The 14,935-nt window shown below is 38.9% G+C and overlaps 1 protein-coding gene across 2 annotated transcripts in view; it reads left to right on the forward strand.

The window, feature by feature from the left end:
• Positions 1 to 14,935, forward strand: part of THADA (THADA armadillo repeat containing) — a 191,766-nt gene that overhangs the window by 41,064 nt on the left and 135,767 nt on the right. For both annotated transcript variants that reach the window (XR_013540295.1, XM_072989544.2), the window contains exons 20-22: positions 725 to 871; positions 6,201 to 6,355; positions 10,683 to 10,792. Coding sequence is in view for 1 of the 2 variants with exons in the window: in XM_072989544.2 (XP_072845645.2) it covers positions 725 to 871; positions 6,201 to 6,355; positions 10,683 to 10,792 (412 nt within the window). In the remaining variant the exon portion in view is untranslated. The remainder of the gene's footprint in view (positions 1 to 724; positions 872 to 6,200; positions 6,356 to 10,682; positions 10,793 to 14,935) is intronic.

The following is a 14,935-nucleotide window of genomic DNA, read 5'->3' on the forward strand; positions in this document are numbered from 1 at the left end:
AAGCGAGGTGCGAAAACACTGCGGGCGGCCATTTCCCCCCCAACTGGGCGGAGCAAGCTTCGGAACGACCTCCGGGGAAGCCTCCAGCGAGGTCGCTCTGTAGCCTTCTCCCCCCAGCTGGGTGGCGAAGGCTTCGAAGCGACCACCGGCCGGGGAAGCCTCCACCGCGGTCGCTTGGAAGCGCCTGCTGGTCAGCTGTGGGGAAATGGGGCCTATGGGGAAAAATCGCATAGGAAACATCGCAATGCGATCGCTTTTGCGATCGCAAAATCCACATCGCTATGCGGATTCATCGTTAAACGGGACGCTGGTTATACAAGGCACCACTGTGCATATATGTGTGTGTGTGTATCCCTCTCCTGTCTGTAAGTTGTTTTTTGTGTTAATCTACAGTTAGTGTTTGGAAAAAAAAATACGACAGTATTTAAAGGCCAAGAAGTAACTGTATGGAGCTGAGCTCTGCTCTAAAGATGAGTAACTATTGCCATTGAGCGTCCCCTGAGTAGAACTGAATTGTGATTTGTCTACATAGTGGAAAAATGTCCAAATTGATAAGAGTAATACCTGCCTCTGTCCTCTGCTGGAATGTGGCCCTGAATTTCTCCTCAAAGTGAAATTTGCCCCTTGGGCCATGAAGCTCACGCCCTCTCCTGAGGGATTATTGATGAATCAACTTTTGTTTGCCCCGTGCTCCTTTTTAAGCCACCTTTTTGTTTTTCTGTAGACACTTCAGAACACTTGCAGTCAATTCTACTGGAGATACAGCCATGCGATACGAATGATTATTTCACAGAAGCAAAAGTACTGAAAGAACCTTGCAGGCTGGAGAGTGCTGCTGGGACAGGTGAAAACATCCACCTTGAAATGAGAGGTAATTTGGAGTGAAGCCTGTGGGTGAGGGTGGTTTTAATGGTTCCATAGTAGAAATCCGCACAAGTCAGAATGCCTTTTCACTCTGCAAAAGGCAGAGATCATTTTGTGGGGCTCAGCTGCTGCTTGGATTCTGTCAGCTCATTTAGGCAAACAGTTTGGGTTTGGTAGCCCTGTCACTGTGGAGTATTAAGAACTAATACAATATCGGTAGTACAATATCCAACAGTACAGAATTTGTAAACTCAGTAGAAGCCAACAGAGCACACCACACTAAGCAGTAAAAATATATAAGATGCTGCAAGCTTCTTACAGTTTATTTAACTTCTAAAATATTATTCCCTCCCCCCAAGTCACTTACAAAAGTTGCAAAATTTCTAAAAATGGACTCAGTCTTTTATAATTAGATGCCTTAGGATTTTGGTTATTCATCTTTGTAAAATAATAAGACAGGAAAAAGGCTGGTAAAGCAACTCTTTAATACATAATGCATATATTTCATATATTATGAAATACATTTCATAAATACATAAAATGTATTTATCCAAATTGGGTTTTTAAAGTCAAGAATAGTATGGAATAGTAAATTATTTTTGAACAATTTATTTATTTTAGTATTTAAAACATTTCTACCCTGCCTTTCTCCTTAAAAAGGACTCAAGGCAGCTTAACATAATTAAAAGACAATAAAGCTAAAAACAATATATAAAGGTGGCTTACTTAATTAAAAGTCAGTATTTAAAGCTAAACTATGAGTTTATGAAGGTGACTTACCTCATTAAATGACAATAAAGCTAGAAACAACAAGTAAATATTTAAAAGGAACAAATAAATACCATTCTGAGAAATGGTAAACAAAAGCAATACTAAAAACACATTCAAAGCAGTAATGCGTAGCAATCCATTTAAAAATTCCACTCAAGGCAGCCAGTCACCAAGGGAAAGCTTGCCTGAAGGAAAACGTCTTTGCCTGCTTGTGGCAATGAAATGGAATAGTTAAGAAAAGGTGTTCTCCCATGTTTTTTAGAAAAGCCCGGAGTTGGGTTATTGGCTATTGCATTATGATAGTTGCTATTCTTTGGCTTTCAGAGTTCCATTACCTGTATATTTGTCACAGTGTTGATCTACCTTAAGCCTCTGGCTATGGTCCCCCAGAGATATAGAATACTTTGATGGTAGTAAGCTAATTAGAAACAGGAATTGAAAAAAACAGGCTCTGGAGTGGATTCTTTCTTTCTCAGTAAAGGAACATTGGAAGCGGGCATTCAGTAAGCCTTTCTTTTGAGGTGCCACCCTGTCCTTGAACAGCTTAAGAGGACATGGATTCAGTAGATATGTCATTGCCTGTATCTCAGGACCACTCTTAACAGGGTCAGAATTTTTAGTAAAAGCCAAGGATATTTTAAAACTAAAAGTCTCCATTGGTGTGCTCTCTGTTTTTTGCATGAAAATCTAAAATTCTTAGCATTCCTTTTAAAAATTCTTTGCCATGGTATATATTACAGAATTAGGATAAATTCATTTAAGTCATTTAACTCGTGGCTGAAATCCTGTTGATGTAGATTTTGCCATGTATGACTGATGGCATCAACCACAGTGATTTCTCGGAAATAAACATTTCCAGTTTCTCCCCAGAAGGTCGCAAGGATCTCCTGGAATCACATTCATGATTGGGAAGCTGCTGGGAACAGCAGGATTTAGTTATTTATTTATCTAATTATTTATCTATCTATTTATTTATTTAGATTTCCACCCGCCCATCTAGACCAAAGGTCTACTCTGGGCAACATTACAAATTTAAAAATTGTTAGACCAATAAATATATACATAAATCCAAGATGGCGAAAATATAGAATTTAAGATACGTCAGGAGGGAAAGCCTGCCCAAATAACCAGGTCTTAAGTTTACTCCTGAAGACACCCAGAGAGGGAGCCAGGTGGATCTCCACTGGCAAGTTGTTCCAGAGGCGAGGGGCCACTGCCAAGAAGGCCTGGTTCCTCGTTCTTTCCTTCCGGACCTCTCTGGAAAAGATGTCATGACTTTCAGCCAGTATTTAATAATTTGGTGTTTAGCAATTACTAATTTTTAAATTAGTATTTACCTTGATTGTTTTATTAATTTGTGTTCTGGGAATGTGCAGTAGGGACCCTGTGTGGTGTAATGGACTAGAACTCAGGAGACATACGTTCACTTTCCTGATTCTGCCATGGAAATTCATTGGGGTTTGGAACTGATAAAGCCCCTCTTACCTTGAAAAACCCTATTAGGATCACTGTAAGTCGGTTCTGACTTGATGGCACATCATAACCACAACAACAACAACGACAACAACGACAACAAATGTGCAATACCCAGCTGTCAAGAAACTTGTAAGTTGAATAAGTAAAAATATTTATCCAATGTAGTGATATTACATCTCAATACTATTAGATTCTGTTGAGGTCCTCAACAGATGGGAAACTCTGACATTTGAGCGTTCAGCCTGGAGGCAGGCGTTGCATCATGGCCTCTCCAATTTTGAAGAGACCCTTGTGTAGCAGGCCGAGGCAAAGAGGAAGTCACAAAAGCAGCAAAATCAGGGAGCTGGACAGGGGACAGATTGGATTTGTCTTCAGTGTGGAAGGGATTGTCACTCTCGAATTGGCCTTCTCAGCCACACAAGACACTGTTCCAAGACCTCCATACAGAGCACGATACCATAGTCTTTCGAGACTGAAGGATACCTAAATAACTATTAGATTATTTGTTTTCTAACACTAGTAATTTTCATTGAATGTTATTGATATTCTTCCACAATGCTAATAAGTGCCCTATATTGTCATAAAACATGAGTGTATGTCATATAGAAAGTCTTGAGTCCTCACCTAACCTGCATTACTTTTTTTTCCTAATCAACCAAGCGGCATGGTTGCCAGCAATTTTAGTTAGTTCTAGAGAAAATTAACTGCTATTTGCATAAATGCCATTAGATGGAGATGTTGAATTTCACATACTTACAGATGTCCTTTATAAGAACCTGTATTTCAAAATTATTAAGATTTGGAGAATCTGAGATATCTAGAAGTCTGACATTAATAGTGAATATTAAGTGTACTTTCCTCTTTAATGCAATAGTTTCATCCTTATACATACAGTGTTAAAAAGAAACGGCTTTACTGGCATTTAATGTTTTAAAATATTTCAGTTGATTTTACTTTCACATCCCTTAATCACAACCCTCATATGGTTGTCTCTAATATTTTAGATTCTGAGACATATTGGCTGATCCCCACATCTGCCAGAAAAAGATACATTAGCAGTGACCTGCTTTCCATAAGGAAAAAAGGCAGTATGTTCTCAGGGCCATCTGAATCTGTAGTGTGTTTAATTCAGAGTCAGTTTGGAACAGGCCTGTCTGAAACGCTTTCCTGTATTTTCTTGTTGCCACAATGTATTATGGATAATTCACTTGTGAAAGCAAGGTTCTCTTTCCACGTTCTTATTTCTTGATTATGCAAAATGGTGCAGAAAAAGAAATTCTGCATTTAGTCATGTATACATGGTCCTAACTTATATGCAGAATACATCATGCGAAAGGCTGGACTGGATGAATCCCAAGCAGAATTAAGATTGCTGGAAGAAATACTGAATCAACCACCTCAGATATGCAGATGATACAACTTTGATGGCAGAAAGTGGGGATGAATTAAAGAACCTCTTAATGAGGGTGAAAGAGTGGAGTGCAAAAAATGGTCTGAAGCTCAACATCAAAAAAACTAAGATCATGGCCACTGGTCCCATCACCTTCTGGCAAATAGAAGGGGAAGATATGGAGGCAGTGACAGATTTTACTTTCTTGGCCTCCATGATCACTGCAGATGGTGACAGCAGCCCCGAACTTAAAAGATGCATGCTTCTTGGGAGGAAAGCGATGACAAACCTAGACAACATCTTTAAAAGCAGAGACATCACATTGCCGACAAAGGTCTGAATAGTCAAAGCTATGGTTTTTACAGTAGCGATGTATGGACAGTGTCATTGAAGCTACCAACATGAATTAGACCAAACTCCGGGAGGCAGTGGAAGACAGGAGGGCCTGGCGTGCTCTGGTCCATGGAGTCACAAAGAGTTGCACATGACTTAACGACGAGACAACAAAAACATGGTCCTAAATGGATTATCAGTGCTGATCACCAGACCAATTGTGGGGAGCCCATGTAATCATGGGATCAAACTGATGATTCTAATCAATTGCCAACAGAAGCCAAGAGACGTCCTGCCTCCATATGCTGCAAGATGATCTACTGAGGCCAGAACCTCACCCCACCCCACCCTGTTTCTCACTGTGATGACTTAAGAAGGTGTGTGCTTGGTATTTTATTTCTTGGCTTCCATGAGGTCTGTTTCTTTGAAAATGTCAGCAGGAATCAATCCACTGGTCCATTCTCATCGCCAGCCTCTGCAGGTTTATTCCTGCAATGACAGCTTCAAGATTGTACCACTACACTCTTACGTCCCAGTAAAGGAGTTCAAGAGGTATATTGACTGCTTCTGCAATGAATTGAAGGGGAAGTGAAAATAATAATTAGCCGGCCCCCTATATTCTAGATAAGTAAGAACAAGCAGAATGTATCATTGCATCCTTGGAAGTCTGAGTACATACTGGGCTTCACTTAGATGAACCTGTAATTAAGATCCAGCATAATTATTTAGATTTTAGCATAGTTGATGTCACTGTTATCACTGGTGGTGGAGCTAGGTTCATCCTAAATTTCTCTTTCTGTTTCATAATTTCTGGCCACTATCTTCTTGCAGAGCTCTGCTAGTGCAATAGGAATGAAGTTACTGGCAGCAACTGATTGCCACTAATTATTACATTCTTCATCTTCATTTACTTCTTACATCTTCCTGTAGCACTGGGACTAGAATCCTAACAAACTCACCTTGCAGTTTCACAGCAGAGGGTTTGTGCTTTTTCAAACCCAGTTGTCGGCTCACCATACACAGCTGTGTTAACCTAGGTTCATTTTGATAATATCAATTGGGTATGTCTCTAATGAGATTTGAACAAGATGTTAATTAAACAAAGATTGAACCTGGTATCTTGTAAATCTCTTTCTGTGCTTTATCAATTAGCAAAATACACCATCCTGACATTAAATTTAATCCGATTTGCTTCCTGGTTAACAGTGTTTCTCCGTTGCTACGCTAAAGAGTTTACTCTCGCAGTTTGTTTTTGAAAAGGGACTTTCAAAAGAGTAAGTTTGGAATGAAGATCAAATTCTATGTTTTATATAGATTATTAAAGACTTAATTGGATGATATTATATATTGTGTTTGCTTGTTTTAGAGGAAAAGCAGCAGCCATGTGATGTAACAGCGCAAATGGTCTTAGTATGTTGTTGGCGAAGCATGAAGGAGATATCATTACTTCTCGGGAAGTTGTGCCAACTTCTGCCGTCGCAGACACTGCTTGGTTCAGATGCACTGATAACTGTAGAGCAGGTAATTTTTTTTCTTTTTATACTCAAAGCTTTGACATTGTGTATGGAATAATATTTAAAGCACTGGAAGAATAAGACGGTGGGCCTTTTTCTATTGCAACTTTATTTGCTGCCCAGTGTTTGTCGTTTTCAAAAGAATGCAGTTGTTTCATTGACAGGCCAACAGGAAGAAATGTTTAGGTTGGTGCTCACAACTATGCTTCCTTTAAAATGAGAATATTTTGACTGGTTCACTTCTCTATAATTGGCATTCAAGAGATGATTTCAAGAGACAAAATGTTCAGGGATGACATATTGAGAGGTGTTGTTGAATTGTTTGTGAATTTACCATCTAAGTACCTTTTAGTCGCTATTTACCCTGATACTAGATAGGATATTATTCCCTTGGACGAACTTTTTTAAAAAAGTAGTTTTATATGTAATCTACAGTTGATATTCTGGGGGAGCCTTCTATTTAGTAGGAAGATCCATTAAGCTTTTAGAATTCACATACTGACTTGGGTTTCTCTTCCACATATTTGTTATTTGTTTGGCAGACGGCAAGGCGAGATCTGATGAAATGGCCATTTTAGCACAGCTTTTATGGTCTGTAATTCTGGACAGCAAGCACATTGATTGATTGAGGATATCGGGTTCCCCACAGGGTGGATGACAGAATTATGTACATTCAGGGCTGCCTTTTTCTTTTTAAAGCCCTCCCTTTTTAAAGTCCACCAAAGCTAGTGTACCATCTGGGACTGTTCAAGAGAACGGACTGCAGTGTTTACATGAAATTAGCTTACCACAAGTATTTCATTTGGAAATATTTTCAATTTATTAGATTTCTGTTTTTAATTGATGACCTTTTCCCTTTCCCATATGGTTTCAACCAATCCAGTTTCCACCCTGGGAGACGAATACACACAATGTGCTTTTTCCCCTTTTTCTCTCAGTCCTACTTCCACTCCTTAATGGAAGGTAGACATTGGGAAACTTCAGGATTTTTTTTAAAAAAATTACATCTGTAGAAATATTGTATCCTTTTCACTGAGAACACAGTTTTCAGAGTTTACTGATGGCCAGCTATTGCTCTCCTGTGTTGCAGAGCCATGGAAATAAGGTTAATATTTTCATTTACACATTGTCTCCAGAAGATGTTTTCATCTGGCTGACAGCTGTGCTTGCAGTTTTCAAAGCTCTGGAAGTGCAAAACACTGACCAGCAATATACCTCCACTGTTAAGTTCCCTGTTCTCTTCCAAGTCAAACAGGAATTGGTTTTGCAGAGTTATATTCACTTTTTGATGCCAGTGCTGTGAGCTTCTCATGAAAATACAGCTATAAATGTAAGCTGTTTGGTTAACAACAATTTTAAAAGAAATCTCTCATTTAGCGCTCTTTTATTGACCAATTTTTAGCCATTGTATCCTTGTTTATCATGTTCTTGCCAATCTACTGTTTCAGAAAACAAATTCTAGAATTAGAAATAAAGAAATAAGAGATTTCTCAGAATTACTTTTTTGTTGACTGCATATTTGTTGGCCAGTGGTGCCTATCCAGTTACACATATATGAATCCCACTGGAACCCATGGTGCTCTGCTCTGAAGTTCACAAGGTGGCTGTGCGTGCAGATATTTGTCTAGTACAGTGGACCCTTGACTTACAGACGGCTTGACTTACAGACTTTTTGAGTTACAGACTTCTCTGGCTGCAAAATTTAGGTTTCACTTGCAGACTTAGATTTGATTTACAGACCAGAAAAAAACCAAAATGGAACAAAAATGGCCTGTTACGGGATTAATCGGTTTTCAATGCACTGTAGGTCAATGGAGACTTGACTTACAGACTTTTTGACTTGAGAACCGCCTTCCAATACGGATTAAGACAAGACCCCACTGTAGTGGTTCTTAGCTGGGTTTACTTGTCTCAGTTGCTGAACTGTTTTATATACTTGGCAGGTTTTGCAAAACCTGAATCAGTGGGTCTAATAAAGAACTTTTAAGAAATTTAAGAAGCATAGTTCAAGGATTCAAGCAGCCTAGAAAAGTCCATGTAGGCTGCTTGAAAAGATGTCCTTTGTCTATAAATGTGTACTATATTGCCTTGTATAATTTATGTACCTGTATTGTATTGCCTAGTATAATGAAAGTCAGAACTTGGAAAAATTATCTTTTTGTTTTTAGTACACCAGGTTGGGTCACTTTGTTGGAAGAAAGGTGTGGTGATAGATAGCTTGATAGATAGATGGATAGACAGATAGTGTCTTCAGAACACATTGCCCCAGAAGTAGTATAAATGTGACACAGAGTCAAGGGTGTTTATGTCTGCATAAATGGCTTGGGCCCTGGATACCTGAAGGACCGCCTCCTTTCATATGAACCTACCCGGCAGTTAAGATCTAGTCAAAGGGCCCTTTTGAAACAACCGTCCCTCAAGGAGGTAAGAGGGACAGCTTGTAGACAAAGGGCCTTTTCGGCAGTTGCCCCCAGACTATGAAATGCCCTCCCGACTGAGATTCATCTGGCGCCGACGCTGATGACATTTTGGCGCCAGGTCAAAACCTTCCTGTTAATTGAAATAATATCAGCTGTGGGTCCGATTGCAATTTTTAGAGTTTATATTTTAATTGCATTTTAATTTTTGACTTTTTATTGTATTTTAAATGTTGTAAGCCACCCAGAGACCTTTTGGTAGTGTGGGCGGCATATAAATTAATTAAATAAATAAGATAAATATGTTATCATGAGATAAGCTCTGTTTACGTGCAGCTTTGCTTGTATAGTACCTCCATGTATTATAGAAACAGAATGATGCCTTCCTTCAGTGTGTTACTTGTCACACTGGAAAGAGGCATGGACTGAATTCTCTGCTTACTCCTCAGACATTTTTTTTTAAAAAAAAATAATCCGTTTTGCTACTTATGCAAGCAAGCTGTGCCAGGGTATGGCAAGGAAAATGTTTACACATGTGGTTGTCTTGTTCTTACATGAACAAGCTTGGGAGCAGAGCCCCACAGATCTCAATGGGATTTATATAAATACGTTCACTGTCCACTTTAAGTCCTTGGAGTATTAGCAAAGTATTCTGTTTCAGTATAATTTCCCATATCACTAACACCACAACTCTTAAAATCTGTGCATTAGGAGTAAATATGTCTTTAATTATTGTTTTATGGTTATTCATTTTATGTATCTATTGCCCTTCCAAGGGGGGGGTTACAACCACATTTAAAAATACACTATTTTAGCTAAAAAATAACTGCAGTACTTATATTCTACTTCTCCTTTAAAAACAAACCAATTGAAGATGGCTAAGAGTTTGAAGAAATAAAAACAAAATGAGTAAAAGCAACAGTCTGGAAACAAAAGCTAAAAGAGATGAGAAAGACTCCAGCTGTACCACTTCAGATTTTAGAAAGATGGATCCACAAGGATGTTCTATATAATACATTTCGTATTGACAGAAAACTAGCATGGTGGGAAAATCTGTTATATAGAACAGTCTCTTTTGAGTGCTAGTTGATATGAGAATATGTAGATACTTTGTTCTGGTGTGGAGAAGCAGTCAACTTTTTCATCCTCCACCTGCAGTCTGAAAGGATACAGTCATGTCCCGTTTAACGATTACCCCACTTGACGAGGAAATCACTTGACGTTGATGCTTTTGTGATCACTTTTGCAATCGCAGAATGATGTTTAGATAGGGAAATTCGCTTTACGATGAACGGTTCCCTGCTTTGGGAACCGATTTTTCACTAAACGATGATTTATAACAGCTGATCTGCGGCTCTCAAAATGGCCACCTGCTGTTCAAAATGGCTCCCCGCTGTTTTCAGGACTGATTATTCACAAGACAGGCACTGGAAAATGGCCGCCCTATGGAGGATCTTCGCTGGACGGTGAGGTATTTCACCCATTGGAACGCATTGAACGATTTTCAATCCATTTCAATGGGATTTTTTATTTCGCTTGCATCCCTTCAGACTGCAAGTGTATGAAAATACGTATGTATGTATATCACAAACAACATCTGCTTACCTTTATTTGTTTGTTTTCTAAACTGCCTGTCTCCCTGTAGAGGGACTTGACAAACGGTTTAAAACCCAAATATTGAAGCTATTACAAATACAAAAATCATATCAAACTAAAACAGATAAAATCAATGTTTCAGCACTGCCAAAGACTTAAATAGCTTGATGAACATAACAACAACCGTTTTATTCTTTCTCCTTCAGGATAATTATTTTAGTACTAATTATTATTATTTTAGATGTACTTTACATTCTACAAACATTGTTAGTGTTGATATAAAATTTTGTGGTTTTCTTTTTTTTAAATCCTTTTTCTTAGGTGAAAAGCATTGGGGACTATTTCAAGCATCATCTTCTGAAGTCAAGGCATAGAGGGGCATTTGAGTTGGCTTATGCTGGCTTTGTAAAGCTCACTGAAGTACTTTCAAGGTAAATTGCACCAATAGGTATTAATTTCTTTATCACTTGACATTGTCCCTGGATATTAGGTAGATATTATCTCTCTGTTTTGTAGAGGTTTGGGGCACCTTCCAGAGTTTTAACTGCCTCTCCCCTCACTCCAGTATAATATTTTCTTTAAGTAAGATCATCTCTCCCCCCACTGCCCCCAATTCCTTTCTCTTGTTGACTTCAAGTGAACAAGCTCTTGAGAAGAGCCATACTGAATCAGACTGTTCATTCCAACATTCTGTTTATACAGAGTCAGGTCCCTATGGGGAAACAGAATAGAGTGATATTGCAGGTACCTACTTATTGTTGAAGCCAAGCTGTGATGATGCCATCCAAAAGTATCCGTAGGCCTTCAGCACCTCTCTTTTTATTAAATGTTCACAAGTTGAGTCAAAATACTTGGTTACTAGTAGCTGCTATCCCATGTTCTGGATTTATCCCAAGAGGTTGCTTCTGATGTCACAGACTAAATTGAGGTGGTGCTCGCTTTGAATTGCAAATAGTCAATTTGAAGCAGGATCATCCATGGATGATTCTAAGTCAGGCATTGAACTCGCCACTGAATTTATTTCAATAATGTCAGGAGGGTTACTCTGGGAGTTATCTAGGGGTGCCTTGGTTATCAAACAGAGATTGGGATGGTCTGCAAGCACTGCCAAGTTAGAACCGGGAACCATTTTATTTATTATTACCATGGGCTCCAGGGGATTTTAATTCTGTCCTTAACCTGTGTCTCCACTGGGCATCCTAGTGTGGGCAGTTGATGGCTTGCTAGGTCATCACTGGAATTTGGGGGTTGTTCTAGATCCCTCAAAGTAGCAACCAGGGAGTCCAGGTGATTCACTAAGGTTGCCCACACATCAGTTGGCAATTTACTAAAGGATAAGGTAAGGTGAGTCCCTACTTCCTCTTCTGGCCAAGCAAGGCCTGGGCTGATCCTTTCTGTTGCATGTCTATCATCCTTGTTTTGTATTTTTTTATAAAATTTTTGTAATCATTTTGCCAATCAGTTGGGTGATCTTCTAACATTTGAATAAGGTCTTCCTCTGTATGTTTCTCCTGGACATAAGCTAGGGTCTCTCTTTCCATTTCTCTAGTGTACTCACACAAGAGTGGTAGGGGATGTGCTTTGTTTTTAAAATATTGTACAGCAGTTATACCCCTCTCAGCTAATTCCTTTTTTCTGCTATAAATCATATTGGTTATTATGCTATCTTTGAATGTTACTATCGCACATGCTTGGGTATAATTGTAGAATACGTAGTCCACATTTAGAATTTGGGACCTGAAAGTTAATTCAGGGATTATAGGTTCTAGAGTGCTGATCAAGTTCCATTTGCGTTCATTCTGGGTAAGTATCCCTTTCCGTTTTGGGTATCCACAGAATGCTAGAGTGTTAGCCATTAATCTTAACTTCCATCTAATTCTCAGGCTGCATCAACTGGGGTTTTAGTTGATTATTCTTCTCAGGCTTGCTATTTATCATGTCAGTCCATAGATCATTTCCCACTATATCTATTTTATCCTCAATGTCCTGTATTCGGGGGGGGGGGAGTAATAGCTATTTGGTTTAAATTTGTTAGGGCCTGGCCAGTATCTAACTTTTCAGAGTTTCTTTTGGATCTAGAAGATTTTCTTTCTTTCTTTGGTTTCCTCTCAATCAGTTTAAATAGATTATGGAAATCCATCTTGTCAGATGACTTTCTTGTGTTACTTGTGCGCTTAATATTTTTAGTCTTTTTTGTACACCCATGCGAACTCCCTATCTGTGCCCTGTTTTTAGCCTTCTTTTTAGAGTTTTTTCCCCCCTTTGGACAAATCATCCAGTGGAAGTGGGGGTGCAGTGCCTTGGTCAGTTTGTGTGTTATTGTTTCTAGGTAAATTGCTTATTGAATTAAGTTGGTTAATGTAGTTAGTAGCTCATGAAATTCGGAGAGGAATGATTTAATTAACTTCATATCATCTAGGATATCTTTTACCCAGTGGAACAGTGTGCTGATATCAGACTTATTATCACTTGCCTTAATTATATTTGGCAGGGGGTCCTTTTTCTATTTGGGTGCCTCCATGTGTTAATTCCTCTGTGTTTTAATATACAGTGGTGCCTCGCTTGATGAGGATAATCCGTTCCGTTCAAATCGCTTTTAAGCGAAATCCCCGTTAAGTGAAATGAAAAAGCCCATTGAAATGGATTGAAAACCGGTTCAATGTGTTCCAGTGTGCAAAATATCTCAGCGTCCAGTGAAGATCCTCCATAGGGTGGCCATTTTCCGGTGCCTGTCTTGGAATAATCTGTGCTGAAAACAGCGGGGAGCCATTTTGAACAGCGGGTAGCCATTTTGAGAGCCTCCGATCAGCTGTTTTAAAATCATCGTTTAGCGAAGAATCGGTTCCTGAAGCAGGGAACCGATCATTGTCAAACGAAAATCGCCCTTTGAAACATCGTTTTGCGATTGCAAAAGTGATCGTAAAAACTTCATCGTAAAGTGATTTCCTTGTCTAACGAGGTAATCGTCAAGTGGGGCACCACTGTAAAGTCATCTGCCTCCTTCCTTCCTTTCTTCTCCACCCCACTGGTGTCCAAAGCATTTTCTACAGCTGCTAGTTCCGTTGCCAGGTTAGGACCAGGATTTTCCTTGTTTGATTCTATTATTGTACACCTATTCTCAATTGACCGGTCGAAAGTTTAATTTGTGTGTTTAATGCCCTCATTTTTGGGAGAAAAGAAATTAGTGATTTTCTTTTGTCTCCCTTTCCTCCATTCTAAAAAGCTGCCATGTGGTTGCTCCATCTTCCGGCCCATCAAATATTTACAGTTCACTATTGTGTCACCTTTCAGTCTTCTCTTCTGGACGCTAAATGCACCCAACTTCCTCAATTGCTTTCTGGAACCTCTTCTGTCTTTTCCACCCTCCTCTGCACATATATCAGCTTTTCAATGTCCTCCGTAAAGTATATGACTGTGCTAAATTAGGCACTGTATTCCAAGGGGGGGTGTCTGACTAAAGCAGAGTAAAGTGGTATTACTACTTCCCTTCATCTAGGCACTATGCATGTGTTGATGTATCCACAGATAAGATGCTATTTTGATTTGGTTAAAGGTTTACTACAAATCTCTCTAGAACAAAATTTAAGTTGAAGGACGAGTGCTAACTTATTTTTAGCACAGTATTTATGTTTGGGTGGTGAGGAAGGGTGAAGGTTGTGTGGGGCTTTTATTGTATTCATTGAAAATGATCAGAGTAGCTATTATGACTGTGTAGGAGATTGTTTTAACTGGCAGGAGGAAAAGTAAATCAGAGAAACCACAAAAACAGTTTGCTGAATTTGAACCAGAGTAACATACGCATTGGCTAGCTGTACAATGTTTTCATTAGAGGTTTTGCAGATTTAGTATGATAAAATTAATAACTCATTCCATCTGATATGTGTCATGACTCTTAACTGAGGCGAAGACATGCCTGAGGTAGTGACTGCTATTGTTTTTGAAAAGTTCCATTTTCCCTTCTTGATTTTAGGGCAACTTTTTTCTTATGGAAATATATCTTCAGCCAGCCCTGAGGATTGTGCTGTTGCCAAGTTAAAGGGAGTAGCCGCCTCCTTTTTCAAAGTCAATAGTTCTTAATGTTTTTATTGCTTGAGAACAACTGAAGTTTGCTTGCACAAAAATGTGGGAGTTAGTGGGTGACTGGTTAAGATTGTATTACTTCTGGCAACATCAAAGCTGTGCAGTGTTGTGGTGTTAGGGATTTGTCAGATTTCATTTTAGTATATTTTTCTTTTTCTCCTAGTCCCACTAGGGGGGAAGTCAACGTTTGCTCAAAGATGAGTGTAGCAACTTTTCTTTTCAGCTCTGTGTATGGTGGTGTACATGTATTTTCATTTTTTGTACTTCCTTTGAGAATTCAAATTGCAATTTATGCAGTGTTTAGCAAAATATAGCTCGCACTCTGAAGATACAAAGTGCAACGCTAAACTGCAAGATAGAAAGTAAAATTCTCAATAAGACATTACTTGAGAAAATTATATTCCTACATAACTAATTTATCCAGAAATACAGAAGAGATTCTGTATTCGTTATAATCCATGTTTTTAAATGCAAGTCTGGCAGGATGGGCTTGT

Source organism: Pogona vitticeps, chromosome 1, assembly GCF_051106095.1.
Source record: "Pogona vitticeps strain Pit_001003342236 chromosome 1, PviZW2.1, whole genome shotgun sequence".
NCBI classification, from domain to species: domain Eukaryota; kingdom Metazoa; phylum Chordata; class Lepidosauria; order Squamata; family Agamidae; genus Pogona; species Pogona vitticeps.